At 44.9% G+C, this 20,070-nt stretch overlaps 1 protein-coding gene across 1 annotated transcript in view; it reads left to right on the top strand.

Annotated features, from left to right (window-relative positions):
* med13a (mediator complex subunit 13a) overlaps positions 1-18,760 on the top strand; it is an 81,313-nt gene extending 62,553 nt beyond the window's left edge. Inside the window, exons 14-30 of the mRNA XM_080780763.1 lie at positions 1,369-1,580; positions 2,323-2,504; positions 4,108-5,048; positions 6,094-6,261; positions 6,597-6,820; positions 8,130-8,322; positions 8,599-9,043; positions 9,359-9,590; positions 9,697-9,888; positions 11,252-11,475; positions 11,836-11,978; positions 12,097-12,255; positions 13,456-13,644; positions 14,369-14,511; positions 15,097-15,261; positions 16,590-16,690; positions 17,570-18,760. Coding sequence (XP_080636889.1) covers positions 1,369-1,580; positions 2,323-2,504; positions 4,108-5,048; positions 6,094-6,261; positions 6,597-6,820; positions 8,130-8,322; positions 8,599-9,043; positions 9,359-9,590; positions 9,697-9,888; positions 11,252-11,475; positions 11,836-11,978; positions 12,097-12,255; positions 13,456-13,644; positions 14,369-14,511; positions 15,097-15,261; positions 16,590-16,690; positions 17,570-17,702 — 4,046 coding nt within the window. The 3' untranslated portion in view covers positions 17,703-18,760. The remainder of the gene's footprint in view (positions 1-1,368; positions 1,581-2,322; positions 2,505-4,107; positions 5,049-6,093; positions 6,262-6,596; positions 6,821-8,129; positions 8,323-8,598; positions 9,044-9,358; positions 9,591-9,696; positions 9,889-11,251; positions 11,476-11,835; positions 11,979-12,096; positions 12,256-13,455; positions 13,645-14,368; positions 14,512-15,096; positions 15,262-16,589; positions 16,691-17,569) is intronic.
* Positions 18,761-20,070: the final 1,310 nt, after the last annotated feature.

Here is a 20,070-nt window from a genome sequence, read left to right as displayed (position 1 = left end):
ATAATGATATCGTTAGATTTAACTGGAGACCACTTTAAGTTTGACATGTGTTATTTCTCTATGCACAATGCCTGGTAAGTGGGATGGGATCAAATGCATTGATCTCTAATGAAAATGAAAGCTTTCCATACTTCCAGCACCATTAGTGCTCCCCTTGTGCCTTGCCACCTAGTGGCGGAGAGCACAGCTCTATTTGTTTATCTTTGCATTCATGGCTTCTGGCACAGAACGGACTTCTTAGTGTCATTGGAGCAGGTGCTACTGTCTCATTATCTCCTGTATGACTGTCACACTGACATTGTTTTGTTTGTGCTCTTATCCATATAAATGTGCCATAATCTGTTGCTCAGTAAACATGGAAGACATAAATATGAAAGCAGGATTTAGGCATAGCCGGATTGGATGGTGTTTGCAGTAGAATTAGATTTGAATTATTTAGCAATTTGAGCAGGAGTAATAATTTATGATCTCTGATTCAGGCAACACGGCAACATGTATTTTCCCACAACTAAACGGGCGTGCTGGTCATTTGGCACCACTGGTGTAGATGAATAAATGAATGCTGGTCATTCGGTACCACTGGTGTAGATGAATAAATGAATGCTGGTCATTCGGTACCACTGGTGTAGATGAATAAATTAATGCTGGTCATTCGGTACCACTGGTGTAGATGAATAAATGAATGCTGGTCATTCGGTACCACTGGTGTAGATGAATAAATGAATGCTGGTCATTCGGTACCACTGGTGTAGATGAATAAATGAATGCTGGTCATTCGGTACCACTGGTGTAGATGAATAAATGAATGCCATCTCAGGTCTAGTGTTTTCACCACAAATCCTGTTTGTGAGACGCCTCCCATGATGCATCTGGCTATTATGAGATGCCATTGCTGTTTTTACACAAGGCTTCTGTGAGAGGAAATTAGGGTGTTCAGTTGCAGTGTGACATTGTTCATCGCTGACTGCACTGTGCTGTAATTTGGAGTTGTCTTTCTTTAAACAGACATGTTGTTGTGACCTGCAGCCGTTCTGTTTGCTAGAAAGTTTTTAAACCTATTTTTACACACTAGCTTTTATGCTTTATTAGCCTTTATTGCATTTCTAAACCTATTTATTTAATATGCTATATGTTTAGAATTGTGTCATTTCATTCGTTTTACTTAACTGCAAAGCATTTAGTTTTAAAAGTTGCTATATAAATAAAGTTTATTTTGACACGCGTACTTTCAGTATCTCTACTCTGACAGCCCGTGTCTTTCCTCTGCTCCAGGCTCAGCAGAATGTGTCTCTGACAGCCTGTGTCTTTCCTCTGCTCCAGGCTCAGCAGAATGTGTCTCTGACAGCCTGTGTCTTTCCTCTGCTCCAGGTTCAGCAGACCTGCACCAGATGTTTCCCACGCCTCCCTCGCTAGAGCAGCACATCATGGGATACTCTCCCATGAACATGTGCAACAAGGACTACGGCAGCATGGAGGCCCACCAGGGTATGACCTCGCTGGACGGCACCTCTTCGCTCGGTGGCCACTTCAAGATCGAGGTGGAGGAGAGCTTCTGCAGCCCGAAGCCCTCTGAGATCAAGGTGAGGCTATGGCTTGTTTGATCTGTCTGTAGTCCATCTGTCTGTAGTCCATCTGTCTGTAGTCCAGTCTGTCTGGAGTCCACCACAGCAGTGGTTCTGTCTGTAATCTCCCACAGCAGTGGTTCTCAAAGTAGGGCCCGTCAATATGTTCTAAACTACCACACTACTGCTACTTTTATTGGACAGTCAGAACATAACGCTTGGCAACATGCCAACGGGACAAAAATTGTCAACAAAGTTGTGAAGAAAGTTTTACCAAGTCCCTACCGAGCATCCAAAGTGTTGCTGTAGTGGCAACATGTACAATGAAAGGTCTTTTTTCAAGTTCACAGTACATAAAGGTAATGGAGTTTTACACATTTTGACTCTCCCTGCACATGGACCTTGATGATGATTGTGTGTGCGTGCGAGAGAAAGAGAGATTTTGATTACTGTTTGTGATCAGTAAAGAGACCCAGAGTTGAACCGTTGATTACAAAATTTGATAATTAAATATTTCTTGTTTAAGTAAGTCACCAGAAAAAAAGAAAGAACGAGAAAACAAAAATGTGGTTTCAAAACTGAGGGACCAAAATGTTTCTGTACGGTCATACCTCTATTATTATTATTATTATTATTATTATTATTATTATTATTATTATTATTATTATTAAATGTTTCTGTACGGTCATACCTCTATTACTGTATAATATTGTACTTCTATGTGCTCATCGCCCTTGCTGTGCCTGCTTGTCTTCCTCAGGACTATTCATTTGTGTACAAACCAGAGCTGTGCCAAGCATTTGTGGGCTGTTCGATGTTTGCCCCTCTGAGGACGCTACCCAGCCAGTGTCTGCCCCCCCTCAAGGTGCCAGACGAGTGTATCTACAGACCAAGCTGGACCATGGGCACTGTGCCCATCATGACCTTCCTCAACAAGGACAGGTACAGCCATGTTTGTGCTACCGCTTTGAATGAGACTCCTCCCAAATGAGAAATGTTCAGTTAGTTCCACAGCTTTGATATTTGATATAACTGCAATAGAGAAGAAAGTACTGCCGAAGCAGACAACCCGCAACACTCCAGAAGCAATGCTTCTAGGTGTAAGGCTCAATGATGCATGATAAAATGAAGAAAATGCCAGCACTCAATATATGTCCTTTTCACAAGATTTATTTACGTCTGACGAGCAGACAACCACCATATACACCAAGGTGCCATTAGCTAGTGTGTAATTTGGTCTCTCTCTCTCTCTCTCTCTCTCTCTCTCTCTATCCATCTATCCATCTTTCTATCCATCCATCCATCCACCCCCCTCTCCCCTACCTATCTATATCTCTCTCTCAGTCCAGACACAGGTCTATCCCCAGGTCCCCCTTAGCAGGCTGCTTTGTTTCTCATGCATGGTTGCCATAGGGCAGGCAACCCATAGGGCAACCTAGGTTGAAGATGAGGATTCTGTAAGGAGTGCTTAGCTGGTGCGCATGGTGGCTCCATGTCATCTACCCAGCCCCTTCCTGAAACTAAACAGGCAACACACAAATTGGTTTGTAATGGGTGGTAGTCTTGTTCTTATTATTACCTGGGATAATATATGGGCTATGCAGGCCAGCCATGCAATAGGTACCTTACACACAGCGAAGACTGGCCATTAAAGTCTCAAAGTTTCAAAGGAGTCCTGGCAAAAGGGACTCCCTTAGTGTTTTTAAAGGCTGCATTATTATTTTAAATGCCTGCCTTCCTTAACCTGGTTGGCTGCAGGAGAGAGGCGTGCAGGGACTCCGTTCTGATGGAGCCTTGCCAGGAGTCGGTTCCCACATTCTGCTAGGGACAGGATGTGCTCCCTTCTCCCTCACACATACACAAAGTCTCTCTCTCTCTCTCTCTCCACAGCTGCTTGCCAGCCCATAAATAGACCTTACCTCACAGGGAACGCTTGTTGAAATGCTTGTCTCTTCCTTACGCTCTCTCTCTCTCTCTCTCTCTCTCTCTCTCTCTCTCTCTCTCTCTCTCTCTCTCTCTCTCTCTAGATCTCTCTCTCTCTCTCTCTCTCTCTCTCTCTCTCTCTCTCTCTCTCTAGATCTCTCTCACTGTCTCTCGGTCACTCACTATTTATCTACTCTTCTCCTTTTTCCTGTTCTCACTGTCTACCACTCTAGTTCTCTCTTGTGTAAACATGTGTGCAGTGTGAGCCTACACTGCATTCCTCTTGCAGCGCACGTTGTCGCTGTCGCCCTGCTGTTCTCTTATTATTAGTTGACCTATTTACAGGAATGCAGTCCGAACAATAGGATGGTGCAAATAAAATATTTTAGTTTGATATTTTACCAGCATAACATCAGCATTAGCTTTTTTCTTTTTATCCCCTCGAAAACAAGATTAAGTAAACAGTATAGTCTAGTGTGCATTTCTACATTATTGTTGTCAAATAAACATGTTCTTACCTTCGGCTTCATGAATCATTATTTTGATAATCCACACATTCCTGTCTCTAACTCCTCTTTTCCTGTTCTGCTCTCTCCCCATCCCCCCATCCCATCGTCTGCAGTAACATCCCCAGTGTGGGCAGCACCATGGACCAGGATTACAGCCAGAGTTACACGCCTCAGACCCATACGCCCTTCATGTCCAACAGTGCACCGCCCAGCAACAGCGGAGCTGGTATCCTGCCCTCCCCTGCCACGCCGCGCTTCTCTGCCCCAACCCCGCGTACCCCCCGCACGCCTCGCACACCCCGCGGCCCCAACAGCGTCCAGGGCTCGCTCAAGTACGAGAATTCAGACCTGTACTCGCCGGCATCCACGGCTTCCACGTGTCGGCCACTCAACTCGGTGGAGCCCGCCACGGTTGCGTCTGTCCCTGAGGCTCACAGTCTCTACGTCACGCTCATCCTTTCGGAGTCTGTGATGAACCTCTTCAAGGACTGCAACTTTGACAGCTGCTGCATCTGTGTGTGCAACATGAACATCCGTGGCGCCGACGTGGGCGTGTACCTGAGTGAACCCGTAGGCGAGGCCGAGGAGCCTTGCGGCTGCGGTTTCAGCGCCGTGGTCAACAGGCACTACGGCAACGGCTCAGGGCTCTTCCTGGAGGACGAGCTGGACATCATCGGACGTGGTTCAGACGCGGGCCGCGAGGCAGAGAGGCGCTTTGAGGAGCTGCGGCTCGCCTCGCTGGAGAGGACCGGCGTAGGTCGGGGCTCAGCCGAGCGCGTCCCAGACGAGCTGATCCTCCTCCTGCAGGACCAGTGCACCAACCCCTTTTCGCCCATCTCGGCCTCCTCGCCAGAGGCCGACGGGCCTCCATGGGGGCTGAGTGGAGGCATCAGCGCACCTCCACCATGCCTGAGGGTAGAGGAAAGGGACTACCACAGCGACTGCTACATGGCACTGGAGCACGGCAGGCAGTTCATGGACAACATGTCTGGGGGCAAAGTGGACGAGGCGTTGGTCAAGAGCACTTGCCTGCACCACTGGTCCAAACAAAATGGTAAGATGATATCTGCATGTTATTAAAATAAATCTACAATGTTCATCCCCAAAGCTGCCCAGTTCACACGCCCCTACTATCTGATAGCAGTGTTTTTTTAAGACACCTAAAGTCAACACAAACTTAAAAAAAACAAACAGATGAATATAGATGGCCAGTTACTGAAATGCAATTTATACTTTTATTATATGATTATTATTATGATCATTATGATTTATTATATTCATAATTTAAACAACTGTAATGTAATTCAAATATCAAATCATATAATGCAGGCAATTTAAGCAGGATACAACTTATATATTCCAAAAACAACTATTTGTGGGTATAAATTAAGCTCATCTGCTTATAATTTCAATGGTAGAGCAATAAACAACCGTTGTACATACTATAAGTGTGCTAGCACTTGTGTGTTGCAACAAATACCTAAATGGACATTGCACTTGTGTTCCCCCGCATGCAACACAACTTAATTCATCCAAACTTCAAAGGAACTGTAGAGATCTGTGGACTTATTATTCTTGGACGCACACAGTCTTGGAGTTTGCAATAGGAAGGTTTCAAGTAGGACGTGACGAACAGCTATCAGCGTATCACCCCCGGCTGATACACGTTAACCCAGGGGGGAGACTGTTCCATAACCTGGGAGCCAGGACAGCAAAAGCATCAAACCTGGTGCATAGCAGAGAGCAGCACCTGTACTAATTCACAGTAGCAGCTAAGCCCCTCCCCAAACTGCTATGGCCCAATCACAGCTAAGCATAACATGGTTTAGACAAACCTCTCCACCAATAGTTTTCCTATATGATAAAACATTGTTTTAAAACAGAAATGTCACGCACATATTTTTCCAATGCATATGGCAGGCCTTGTTGACTGATTTGGAAGAGATTTTGAAGGTTCCAAAAATTAACCAGTATTTAATGTGTAAATTCCATGATATTTACATGGAATGTGTGGGAGTGTCTAAGTGGGAGAGGGCGGGGCTTAGCTAAAGGTGAATTAATCTGGGCCCCCTTCCTTTTCTTCCTCGTCCTCTCTCCAGCGGTGGACGTCAGTGCACTGTGCTCTCAGGATGTTCTGCGAGTGCTCATGACCCTCCAGCCTGTACTGCAGGATGCCATCCAGAAGAAGAGGACCGTGCGCTCGTGGGGCGTGCAGGGACCGCTCACCTGGCAGCAGTTCCACAAGATGGCCGGACGTGGTTCCTACGGTAATAATGTCACGCACGAAATCCAGCTTGCTCTTTGGTTCTTACCTTAAAATCAGCGGATGTTAATTGATACCCAGTAGGAGATTGACAATCGCATTTGTTCATTTATTTTTTTACTGGGTTTGTGACTTTGTGTGTGCAACTGTGCACGCGCATGCGTGCGTGTGTTTTGGGAGTAGGGAGATGCTTTGCATGCTGTCAGATCAATAGGCAGCACAGTCCCTCTGCTGTGAGCCAGATGTCTGCTCTGTGGGGAGGAGAAGCTGCTAGCTGACACTTCCCTCGTCTTACACCACTTACTCATCACTCTGTCTGTCTCTCACTGTCTCCCACAGGCACAGACGAGTCACCAGAGCCTCTTCCCATCCCTACCTTCCTGGTGGGCTACGAGTATGACTTTGTGGTGCTGTCACCCTTTGGCCTGCCCTACTGGGAGAAGCTGCTACTGGACCCGTTTGGCTCCCACCGTGACGTTGGCTACCTGGTGGTGTGTCCCGACAACGAGGCCCTGCTCAGTGGAGCCAAGAGCTTCTTCCGAGACCTCACTGCAGTCTATGAGGTGGGTACTGCAGCCTCACTGCAGTCTATGAGGTGGGTACTGCAGTCTCACTGCAGTCTATGAGGTGGGTACTGCAGTCTCACTGCAGTCTGGGTACTGCAGTCTCACTGCAGTCTATGAGGTGGGTACTGCAGTCTCACTGCAGTCTATGAGGTGGGTACTGCAGTCTCACTGCAGTCTGGGTACTGCAGTCTCACTGCAGTCTATGAGGTGGGTACTGCAGACCTATCACTGCAGTCTATGAGGTGGGTACTGCAGACCTCACTGCAGTCTATGAGGTGGGTACTGCAGACCTATCACTGCAGTCTATGAGGTGGGTACTGCAGACCTCACTGCAGTCTATGAGGTGGGTACTGCAAGTTGCTTAGTCAAAAAGTAAGTACTTTTTTAATATATCTGTCTTAAAAGATTCCCCCCAAAATATCAATAATAGTGAAAATAGCTTCCCTCTCCAGTACTTTGTCCTTTCCTAGACATTTAGTGTATTCAAAACTCAAAAGTACAATATTTGTCTTTGAAATGTACAGTGTGACAGTCATAAGTTTAAAAAAATAGTATTCAAGTAAAGTACAGATACCCCCAAAAATATATGTACAGTTTTTAGTACAGTACAGTAAGTGTTTTTTTCTACTCTCCACCACTGACTGCCAGCCAGGTTGTGTGAAGTTTTTACCAGCAGACGGATCAGCAGCAGCAGGTCCACTGTGCCGCGATTCATATACCAAAAGAATCCCTGGCTAATAAGCCAAATATGTCTAATATTAGAATTGCCCTCAGAACAAAAAATGGGGGGGGACACAAGTTGATGATGTCATTTGTCCATGTGTGGTCCAGGTAGTTTTTTTGTCATATTTTTGAGGGGCTACCTACAGGTTTAATGTTTGTTTTAGTTCAATGTTTGTTTTAAAAACTCCATTGACAATGAAGGGAAATTTTACGTCAATTGTCCCTTGTCCCTAACACAAACATTAAATGCCATTAACAATAAAGAGAATTTTATGTTTGTTTTGTCACCATTACATCACCTAATCATAGCAACATGAGTTAGACTTATGTTAGCGCCCCTCACTTCACACAGGTGTGATTTTTCATCCCAGAAACTACTAGAGTACTATGAAAATCATGATATTACTAATGAACCACTAGAGTACTCGTAATAACTGTTATGTTAGTTGAAAACAGCTTGTTAGTGGAAAGCTTGCACCTCCGTATTGTAAACCATGAAGACGTTATAGAAATTCAGGCCTGTTACCATTTACGTGTGTGTGTGTGTGTGTGTTTGGTGTGTGTGTGTGTGTGTGTGTCACAGGCATGTCGACTGGGCCAGCACCGGCCCATTTCCAAAGGACACCCTGACGGCATTGTGCTCGTGGGCGGCAACGCGGCCAAGAAGCTAGCGGAGCAGCCGGTGAGCGACTGGTTCCTCAAGGCTGCCAGCAGTAGCAACAGCGACGCCTTCACCAAGCTCAAACTCTATGCACAAGTGTGCCGCCATGACCTCGGTAAATCAACTGCTGCCACGTTTCTGGGGCCTCAGTCACGTTCGGTAGGGGGGAAGGGTTCTTTTGCTGTTTAATGCACAACTTTGAATTCCTGAATGTACACCTGTAAAAAATCCTTGCTTCTTGAAGAAAGAATACTAGCTTTAGAGCATTGGCGTTTGGAAGTGAAAGAAGCTTTGATTTATGAAATAAGAATTAAGATGAAGTCAAATTGTGAAATCCTTTTGATCACAGTGTTCACAGTTCTCGTATTAATTACATTTGATCTCCCCTCAGCACCGTACCTTGCCTCACAGCCATTGGACAGCTCCCTCCTCACTCAGCCCAGTCCCCTGCCCTCGTCCAACCAATCCTCATCAACGCAACTGTCTGGCTCCTCCTCCTCTTCCTCCACCTCAGGCTTAGCTGGCCAACCAGGCTCTGCGACCCCCGGAGGCTCCTCCTCCTCCCTTCCCAATAGCAGTAGCAGTAGCAACGCACCTGGCAACACTTCCAGTTCAGCCAACAGTGCCAACAGCTTGGTGGCACCCTCGGGCCAGTCTGGCAGTGGGATGCCGTCTGCCAAGCCAAGCTCTTTCCCCCCCTTCGGGAGCACGGGTAACCAGGGCCAGGGTGGCCTCCAGAGCGGACAGCTGGGCCAGCAGGCTGGGACCCAGAATGCTGCTGCCTCAGGGGACAACTCCACCAGCCAGGCCCAGGGGCCCACTGAGCCTCCAGAGAGGTAATACACCAACCACACACACGCACATACGCACGCACGCACGCACACGCACACGCACACACACACACACCACAAACACACACACACACACACACACACACACACACACACACACACACACACACACACACACACACACACACATACACACACCAACACACACCCACACACACCCAAACACACACAACACACCCATGCCAAGAACACACCTCATCAACTCACAGAAAAGTCATGTCGTACATTTGGATGATTTTTATCGTGTGCTGTCGGGGTAAAAAAAAACGTCCCTCTCTTTTCCTCTCCCCCCCCCCCCAGCACTTTGGAAAGAGACAAGGTGGGCGTGCCCACAGACGGGGAGTCCCACGCCATCACGTACCCACCAGCCATCGTGGTTTACATTGTTGACCCCTTCAGCTACGAGGAGACGGAAGGGGGCTCTGGCCCCATGCCAGCTCCCTCCAGCGTGTGGACTCTTGGCCTACTGCGCTGCTACCTGGAGATGCTCCAGTTCCTGCCGCCACACATCCGTAGCTCCATTTCTGTACAGGTGAAAATAGAAACATGCTTTAAGATTTAACATGGCATTTTGTTAATTGTTTAAAAAAATGGTTGCATAAACTCTAGAGACCTTCCGTTGTTTGGCGTTCCCACAGATCATCCCATGCCAGTACCTGTTACAGCCCGTCAGAGGCGAGGACCGCCACATCTACGCCCAGCACCTCAAGTCTCTAGCCTTCTCCGTCTTCGCCCAGTGCAGACGCCCACTGCCCACCTCCACCAACGTCAAGTCGCTGACCGGTTTTGGTCCTGGCCTTGCCATCGACACAGCACTGAAAAGCCCAGAGGTAAATGTTGGCCGCGTACCATTGGTGTTCGCACGGTAACGACTTGTGTTTTTTCTGGATAATCGGCATTGGCCTATGCCTGTGCTCTCGGGGCTCATTAAACACATGTCTGCAGACACATCTCTCATTTCTGTGTTCAAGTGAATAATATATTAGTGTTTTATGTTCATTGGGACCACAAATGTTCGTTCTCTCAGAAACAAGGAGATGCTGCTGGATGAATGTTGTTGTTAAATGCAATATTTTTCATTCATGTTTTTTTATACAATTATCAACTATTTTGTATTAATTTAAAACAAGTGTACTGCTGACAGAGAATTTATTATTAAATTGTCGTATTCATCAGAGGCATTATACATCAGCCATCTGTCCTGCAATATAAATATTGGCATCAGCCATTGAAAAATCGGTTGACCATTTCTGGCAGGTGATGACAAGGGACAACGTTTGAACTCAGGCACGTGAGTCAGTGAGAGCAATTCTTCCATCGATAGCCTGTAAACATAGACTGACGACACGCCCCCGCAGTGGCAATTTCATCTTCCTCGGCTTGTGTTTGGCCCCGGCAACCTGAATTGACCTGACCTGACCCAGCCTGGCCTTTTGCCCCGGCCAATCACTCTACCAGAGAGAAGGAGAGCAAAGGCAATGAGACGCAGAGCTTTTAGCGCTAACCGTCCTAGTAGTCTTTTCCTTCCTGGAACAGCACCAGGGGAACCTGTAACCCACGGCTTCTTCAGAGTTTTCTTTCCATTATCTGCTTGGCTGACTCCCTGAGACCTCCCTAATGGGATCTCGGCTCCAGGTTTAGACAGGGGGGCGCTTCAGACCACGACCCAATTCAATTGACTTCCTCCTCCACAGTCAGTACTACCTTTTACACACGACACAGCGTGCTGCCGAGTTGCAAGAAATGGAGGAAACAAGATTTCATTGGGTTGGGGCCAAAGGCAGCGACAGAGAGAAGAGAATACTCGTTTGTTTTCCAAATACTAACTGGGCAGAAATAATATTCACGGCCCAGGCCGCCGGCATCGTGGTCCGGGCACCCTAGGCTGCAATGACAGTCTGACAGCATGTTGAATCCCGATCCCGACAACCTTTGCTGCATGTCACTCCCCATCTCTCTCCCCATTCCTGTCAGTCTACTACTGTCCTATCAATAAAGGCATAAAAGCCCAAAAACAAATAACGAGATTCACTGGGGAGACACCCCACAACCTCCCCTTTCATTGATATCACATGAAAGCTAAAGAATTCTAAAATATGTTTATTTTTCCTCCAACCTCCGTGTATGTGAGCATTGCCACAGACTGAATAATCCCTGTATTTAACATGTGACATTGTGCCCCGCCGTCCACAGAGACCTGAATGTCCACGTCTGTACACGCCTCCCTTCATCCTGGCGCCGGTGAAGGACAAGCAGACGGAGCTGGGAGAGACGTTCGGCGAGGCGTCGCAGAAGTACAACGTGCTGTTCGTTGGCTACTGTTTGTCTCATGACCAGCGCTGGCTCCTGGTCACATGCACTGACCTCTACGGCGAGCTGCTGGAGACCTGCATCATCAGCATCGACGTGCCCAACAGGTGGGTGGGGAGCAGGTCTACAAGGAGCATTATCATCAGCGTTCTCAATGTTTATTGTTTAACACCATCGTAGTATCAGATTGTCATAACAACGGATGAAGTTTGAACAAACTTGTAACACAATATACATATACGGTACACAGGTATGTGATATTAGAAGAGCAATTCAAAGAGCATAAGTATACCACATACTGTAGTCTATTATTTTCCATGCAGAATGTATATTTAGAGGTCTTCTGAACAGCTGTTGTTTTTCTGTGTGTGTGTTTGTGTGTGTGTGTGTGTGTGTGTGTGTGTGTGTGTGTGTGTGTGTGTGTGTGTGTGTGTGTGTGTGTGTGTGTGTGTGTGTGTGGTCCACAGGGCGCGGAGGAAAAAGGGCTCTGCACGGAGGCTGGGACTGCAGAAGCTGTGGGATTGGTGCTTAGGGCTGGTGCAGATGACATCAGTCCCATGGAGGGTGGTGATAGGCCGACTGGGCAGGATGGGGCATGGGGAGTTAAAAGGTAAATGTTTGACTGTTATACAAAGCCTTTTTTATCACCAGAAGTTGTGGTTAAAAATGTTATGTCATTTGTGTGTCTATTTTTTCTTCTTTTTTCACTCATTGTCTTCTTTTTTCAGACTGGAGTATCCTGCTGAGCAGGAGAAACCTGCAGTCTCTGAGTCGTCGTCTGAAGGAGATGTGTCGCATGTGTGGCATCTCCGCCTCGGACACCCCCAGCATCCTCAGTGTGTGCCTGGTGGCCATGGAGCCACAGGGATCGTTTGTCATCATGCCAGGTACAGTGTGTCCCTGCATGTTGTCGGCCACAAGTGTGAAAGAAAGAGTTGGACGAGCTCATGCAGTCCATAAACATGCCATTACAATCTGTTTTAAATCTGGGGCGATTCCTGTAGCCCTGTGAGACATATTGCTCCACTGAAAGTGGCAGCCCTGTCATGTCTTGTGTGTGTGTGTGTGTGTGTGTGTGTGTGTGTGTGTGTGTGTGTGTGTGTGTGTGTGTGTGCGTGTGCGTGTGCGTGTGTGTGTGTGTGTGTGATGGATGGCACTAGCATATCACAATGCATGTCCCCTCCTTGCCTGGGCAGATTGATGGCAGAGAGGATGGTGTAGCCACTAGCCCTCTCTCATAAAGCACTGCCTCTCAGATGCCCATTGATCTCAGTGTGGCGTGATGGAGAGCTAGATCAATGAGTTTATTTTCAGAAACGAGGCGGGGGGTTATTTGTCAGCGCATCACACCAGCATCCTGTTGAGAGGTGTCAGGGCCTGGGGAGCACTCCCTCCCTCCAAGCAGTCTCCTCAGGCTGATGGAGATTAGCCAAGGCTGTGTTAGCCATATACACTGTGTGTGTGCGTGCGTGCGAACATGCTGCTCTGTAACTTTGTTTAAAGACAGATATACAAGTAGTGGTTCTGAGAGTGATGCATTGACTTTTCTGGCTCAAACTATCATATATAGGGTAGTTAGTTGTGTTTGTTGTTTTGTATCTGTTTTTCTCAATATGTTTTGTTAACTGTAGCATGCATGGAGGAAGGACAGGAAATTGAATATGTAGATGTACAGCAAGCTTGCCGTTTGCAGTTTTATACAGATAGGACTGTGATGTGGTTCTTTCATGGAAGGTGAAATACACATACCAAGGAGTAATTCCTCAAAGGGCTTTTTCGGGTGACTTTTTTAGACAAAAGGAGCTTAGTGTTTTGTGTGATGAATCAGAATTTGGTGTCCAAAAAAGACGACCTGGTAAAATATTAATAGTTTTTTGTTTTAGCCATTTAACCCTCTGTAATTAGTCAAATGGATGTGAGTTGCAACTGTGCCTGGCTGCTCCTGTTTCTTTCTACACTGAATCTCACTGTTGCGATGTGTTGTGCGCTTGTACATTGTCTATTTCTGGTGAATATTCCCCCCAGAATAGGGGCCGTTGGTGTTCAAGTGGTTAACCGACCCGTCTCTCTCTCTGTGTGTGCCTCAGACTCTGTGTCGACCGGCTCAGTGTTCGGGCGGAGCACCACCCTCAACATGCAGACGTCCCAGCTGAGCACGCCGCAGGACACCTCCTGCACCCACATCCTGGTCTTCCCAACCTCCGCCTTCGTCCAAGTCGCCAGCTCCAGCTACACCAACATTGATACCAACATCGATATTCTCAACGCCACCACCGGTCCGTAGCACCTTTTTAAAACATACGATCGCCTCTTTGTGTTGTGACTTGATTGTGTTGATTCTGGGGGTCCTTGAAATGAAAATGTTTGAGAACCACTGATATAGAAATGTTTCTATATCAGTGGTTCAAGCAATTTCAAGGACCCCCAGAATCATCTGTATTTGGCCGCGGACCCCCATCTGAAAATGTTTTTTACCAGGGACCCCCAGAAGCAAACATTTGAGTTAAAAAACGTCCGCTGTGAGAATATATTCAAAGATTTGTGCCACATTAAAAATAATATAAAAAATACAATATCTACATGCTCATAGCGCAGCACTGCTGTTTTTCAACAGCTACAGTTTTAAATAATGGTTAAAGTGGTTAAAAGCTATAAGCTCAGGTCTAAGTGGGTTGTCCCCCAGGGCTCTAGGTCTGCTACTTTTTTGTCTACACCAAATATCTTCGTTGATAATAGCCAATCTACATGCTCGCAATGCAAGCTTGTAGATCTGCTATATTCGCCCCAGATTAGGAACATTAGGGTTCATGTGGTTCAATTACAACAGCAAATGTACGTTTCCAAGGAGTTTAGTAGTTTAATTCCCATTAGAGGCGTTGCAATCTATTCTTAAATTCAACGTTTCTGACCTGGATAGAGGCGAATGAAGAAGAGGCAAATCCCACCTCACTGAGCATGGGCAAACAGACTTCTATTAACTGTTGTCCTTCCTCTCTTCAGATGGGTCCGATGCCATTGGGATCTTTGATCTGCTGGACCCAGCAGATGAGCTGGTCGACCCGGATATCATCAACATCTCACCCACCACCTCGCCAGTGCACTCCCCAGGCTCTCATTACCACCACGGAGGAGATGGCAGCAAGGTGAGCACGCATGCACACAAACGCATATACATGTATGTATATACTGTACATACATAAACCATTTGACCATTTGTAGGCAGCATTAACCCAACCAATGAAACCTGTTTCTGAAGCCCTATCCTATGATACAATCCATCTTCTTAATAATATAGTATTCATTAATAGTGTGTCTCACTTTATTGCGTCTCTTTTGCGTGTCGTCCCTGTCCCCCTTCACAGCAATATGTCCAATAAAGCAGAAATTACTGTTAAACCTAATTTTTTATGCCAAACATAGCTATGAATATGACTATGGGTTCACACATATTGGTAAACAGTGCTCTTATTTCACATTCCACAGATCAGAAGTCTGAGTGCTCTGGCCACGTTCAGGTAGACAGATATCTCGTGTTGTTTATAGATGGTTGCGTCTCCTCTCAAACGAGCACTTGCCCGGTCGGGCAACCTGAAAGCCAACTCCACCGGCCTGAAGCTTTTATTTACCTGCCAGGGGCAGGTGGGCAAGCCTTAGTGTCAACGCCTGAGAATTGTATACTTGTTCCATTGAACCTACGGTGTTTTTTTTGTCTTCTGTGACCATGGCAGGGCCAGAGTACAGATCGTATGGAGTCTCATGAAGAAGTTCCTAACCTCCTGCAGCAACCCCTGGCCCTGGGCTTCTTTGTCTCTACGGCCAAAGCTGGTCCACTGCCGGACTGGTTTTGGTCAGCCTGCCCGCAAGCTCAGAACCAATGTCCACTTTTTCTCAAGGTAGGGAGACTGGCTGCAAAGAGCCCAACCATGCAGCAGTTGAAAACCCTGTTTAAAAGTTGAAAAGGTGTGAATGTGTAGTCTAGCACCTAACTTACGTTTATATGACTAATTCTCTGGACCTTAACACCTTTTCATAAGCTTTCCCCAATTGTCTTACTACACACTGCAAGACCCGGATTTATTTATACTTTTTTAAATATTTTTCAAAATATATCAATATTGTTTTTTTAAGAATTAGTTTTCTGGTTCTTTTTTCACCTATACATCATCATTGGGTCCTATTGTTTAGTCTTACAATGCAATTGGCCAGGATCTTTGCATATAAATACCCCCCACAGAGGCAGCAATTCACACAACTTCAAAATATAAATGTGAGAACCTACCATCGCGCAACCTCCAGCTTTTCAACAGAGAAGAAAAACTTTTAAATCCAAAATGAGTTAATAGCACAGGCAGACACTTCACATACTAGAGCATGTCTGAAATAAGTGTCAGAGCTGAAATCGATGTACATATGAAATAAATGCTTAAACATGTAGCTAGGTGTAATGTTAGAGACCACAGAAGTGAACCTTTCAAGCCTGTTTTCTCAACTCGCTGTTTTCTGCAAGACATTACTCTATAAGCCATATCTCCAAAACTGGTGGGTCAAACTGAACAACCAATGTCAATTTGAAGTCAGTATTGGCCACAAATGTTGCTCAAAAGCATCAGTGGGCCTTAAATGGTCGCAAACTTATTTTATATCAATTATACACCCCAAGAAGCCTTGAATTTAATAGATTGTTTTAGTTTTTGAGAGTGACTCAAAAGTTTTTTACAGGTTTGTGAGAATATCACACAATGAAACCGTTTTCAGACTGACTTTGTAATAAAAAAAAATAGAATCACCCCGTGGAACTTCAAGTTGTGTAAAAGTAACCCGCAACTAATTCTCAGTAATGTCCTCATCTCCCTCATGTCATCTCTGATTATTGATTCCTTCTCCTCAAAGAGGAGAAGGAATAAAATAAAATGTGTCCAGGCATGTGGGTGCATATGTTTGAGGGCTGTATGCTTGCTTGAGACATGGCTGAAAGCAGAGGGAATACCAGATATTCTCCCGCAAACCTAATCTGGTTATGATTTGTGACAGATCTTTTCCGCAGGCCAAGGGGAACAGCAGCAAGCATACATACACCCATGTACTGACATGCCCCTGATTTAAGAGTCAAGTACTGTAGGCACTCACTGTGGAGGAAAATACACTTTGTTTAAAAGCAATGTAATGGTGGATATGTTTAGACGTATACTGTTGACACCTCTTTTCCTCTTGTCATGTTCAGGCCTCTTTGCACCTCCACGTGTCTTCAGTGCAATCAGATGAACTACTGCACAGCAAACACTCCCATCCCCTTGACTCCAATCAGACCTCAGATGTTCTCAGGTAAACAGCAAGCATTTACTGCTTATCCGCTGACAGGGCCCTCATAATGATCATATCAGTTACAGTTACACATCCTAGTCCCACTACTGACTTTGTGTTGTTATTTGTTTGGTGGAAAGTTTGTTTTATGGCAGAGGTTTACAGTTGTAATGTTTGGGCTCATTGTAACGATCATGACGTTTTAGATGATGTTTAATTGTCATACATATAATTGCGATTCATTTGTGTGTTTTTGACATTGAACATTGATGCCACAACATACAGTATAAATATAAATAGCATTTCTCTTTGCCTTTTAGGAATAACTTAAATATGACAATGAATGACCAGTACCAATAATCATAAATTAATAATGTACTATGGTCCAAACTGTCCATATTAAATAATGTTTTACTTTGTGTTGTGATGTAATACGTTGTGAGCGTGTAGATCAGCTATTTCTGCTATTTTTAAAAAAATGTATGAAAATAAATGGACAGATCAATTTATACAGTTGAATGGAAACTATTCTGATCATGTAAAGAGAGAAAGACTGAAAAACATAACATACATTTACATCAACCAATAAAACCACTGCAAATGGATAATGACACGATACAAGATCTGCATCAAAATAAAGTGGAATTTTGAAAAGGTTATCACTTCTGTAACTTTTAGCATGACATTTTCTTAATGCATCAATTGTGAATGACTGTTTATCATCAATTAATTGTGTGTGTGTGTGTGTGTGTGTGTGTGTGTGTGTGTGTGTGTGTGTGTGTGTGTGTGTGTGTGTGTGTGTGTGTGTGTGTGTGTGTGTGTGTGTGTGTGTGTGTGTGTGTGTGTGTGCGCGCGCGCGCGTGCGCTCGCACTTGCATGTACTTGCATGCACTTGGGCAGATTTGTGCTAGAGCAGTACAACGCCCTCTCCTGGCTGACGTGCGACCCAGCCACACAGGATCGACGCTCCTGTCTGCCTATCCACTTTGTGGTGCTTAACCAGATGTACAACTTCATCATGAACATGTTGTAACCAAACGGGGCGTGCAGCGAAGCACGGGGAGGCGGAGTAACGAGGAAAGCGGCTGTCCTCCAAAATGGGTTTCATCCTGACAGACGGGAAGCACCGCGAGCACCAAACCCAACGAGCAACGGAGCTGGATTTGGCACAGGGTGTGGATCGGAGCGCTGCTACCATTGTGACAGCCCCTGTCACTGTGAGACACACACATGCACAGGCGAGGAGAACTGGAGTCGCAATGAACAAGAGAAAGCGAGACGATGAAATGGGGTTGCCACGGTATCCAACGTGGCAGCGCAGTGATTGGCCAGTCTTTGGAGAAACATGTCTGTATTTGTAAAGTTATCGGACGATAAGGGACATAATTTGATTGAAGAAGGAAAAAGAAACTCAGAAAACTCAAGTATGGATTTTTTTGGTTTTAAGACCTGAAATTCCTTTTTATTCCTTTGGATGAAATTGTATCCAAATGAAATGCCTGCATCTATCTTATTTATTGTAAGTTTTTAAGTGTATAATTTGTCTTATTTCTTAACCTCTTTTATATATAAGAATGGAGAAGGTTTATATCACCTTCCTGCTTTAAAGCAATTGGTCTAAGATATATGTAATCGTCTTAATTACAAAAACAAACAGGAGAGAAAAAATCCCATAAAAAGGAAATAAAGTCACAGTAGGATGCTTATAGAGTATTATTTTTTGTAATGGAGACAGAATATTTGTATTGTCACAATGTACAGAAGAATTAGAGTGGAGAATTATGTTCCATGCTTTTGAGCATGGCGGACTTACAGCAAAGCTGTAGCTATCAGAGGACTTGTACAGCAATGAAGTTCACTGTGTTCAAATAAAGAGGTACATTGTCGTATATAGTATTTTATACCACACATTTAGACACAAAAACCAAACGGCAATATATATATATAAATAATTATATATGAATGCCATGCCAGCGGTTGGTGGTGCGGCTTCTGTTTTAGGAATAAAGTACGTCAACTTATTTCCCTGTGCTTGTGTGTATTACTTCGGGATGAGGACTGTGATGTGCAATTGGACAAGAACACCAATAGTGGAGTTGACGTTGGGTGAACTATTGGCATCTCTTGGAAGTAAGTAGCTGACCTCAGGTTTGACCTTTTAGTTTTTGAGGGGCACTAGCCCATTCAAAATCCATGGCTTTTGAAGATTACGTCATATGGCAGCCACGTCTATGTTTTTTTTATGTTTATTTAGAGCACTTATGACCTAAATCATTTGCAAGCCAAGTCTATGGACTTTGAGGATATTATGTTTGTAGAGCACTTATGACAAATCCTTTGCCAGCCAGGGTTTGTTTAGGGCACTAAATGACGTAAGATGTCACATGGCCGATATAAATACAGTGGACCACCTCTGTTTCTCAAACATCCCATTTTCTTATTACTACATTTAAAAAGTATATATTTCAAGAGATTATTCTTAACTGTAGACGTGCCTGCTGCTATTTCCCGATAACACCACAAGGTGGCAGGAAATCCTTATAGCTTTTCCTGCTTTAGAAATGACGTTATAATCCTGCTACCCTAATAGACAGGGGGTACATGAGCACATGGCCGTTCATTCGTGCTCTATCTCCGACCAAACCACACTTCCACCACACATCTCTCTATGCAAAATAAAACCTGCACACTCCCACAAAACATATAGACTACATTGCATTCGCCAAAAATGTCTTATTTACTGTTTAAATATTACTTTTCTGACCTAATAGACAGGGGGTACATGAGCACATGGCCGTTCATTCGTGCTCTATCTCCGACCAAACCACACTTCCACCACACATCTCTCTATGCAAAATAAAACCTGCACACTCCCACAAAACATATAGACTACATTGCATTCGCCAAAAATGTCTTATTTACTGTTTAAATATTACTTTTCTGACCTAATAGACAGGGGGTACATGAGCACATGGCCGTTCATTCGTGCTCTATCTCCGACCAAACCACACTTCCACCACACATCTCTCTATGCAAAATAAAACCTGCACACTCCCACAAAACATATAGACTACATTGCATTCGCCAAAAATGGAAATTGCGGAAATGCGGAAATGGAAATTGCGGAAATGGTAATTGCGGAAATGGTGGAAATGGAAATTGCGGAAATGGAAATTGCGGAAATGGTAATTGCGGAAATGGTGGAAATGGAAATTGCGGAAATGGACATTGAGGAAATTGCGGAAATGGAAATTGCGGAAATTGCGGAAATGGTAATTGCGGAAATTGCTCTTCACTTATAGCTATCTATTTTCAGGTAGATTGTTTTATTTTACTCAGTCAGCCATATCACTACTCATTTTTTTTCATGAAAAAGGTCATAGCTGGGTAATCTATTTTCA

The sequence above is a fragment of the Protomyctophum bolini genome (assembly GCF_963924005.1).
Source record: "Protomyctophum bolini genome assembly, chromosome: 13".
Lineage (NCBI taxonomy): Eukaryota > Metazoa > Chordata > Actinopteri > Myctophiformes > Myctophidae > Protomyctophum > Protomyctophum bolini.
Note: the sequence above shows the minus strand (reverse complement) of the source record. Positions and strands in the feature narration are given on the sequence as shown.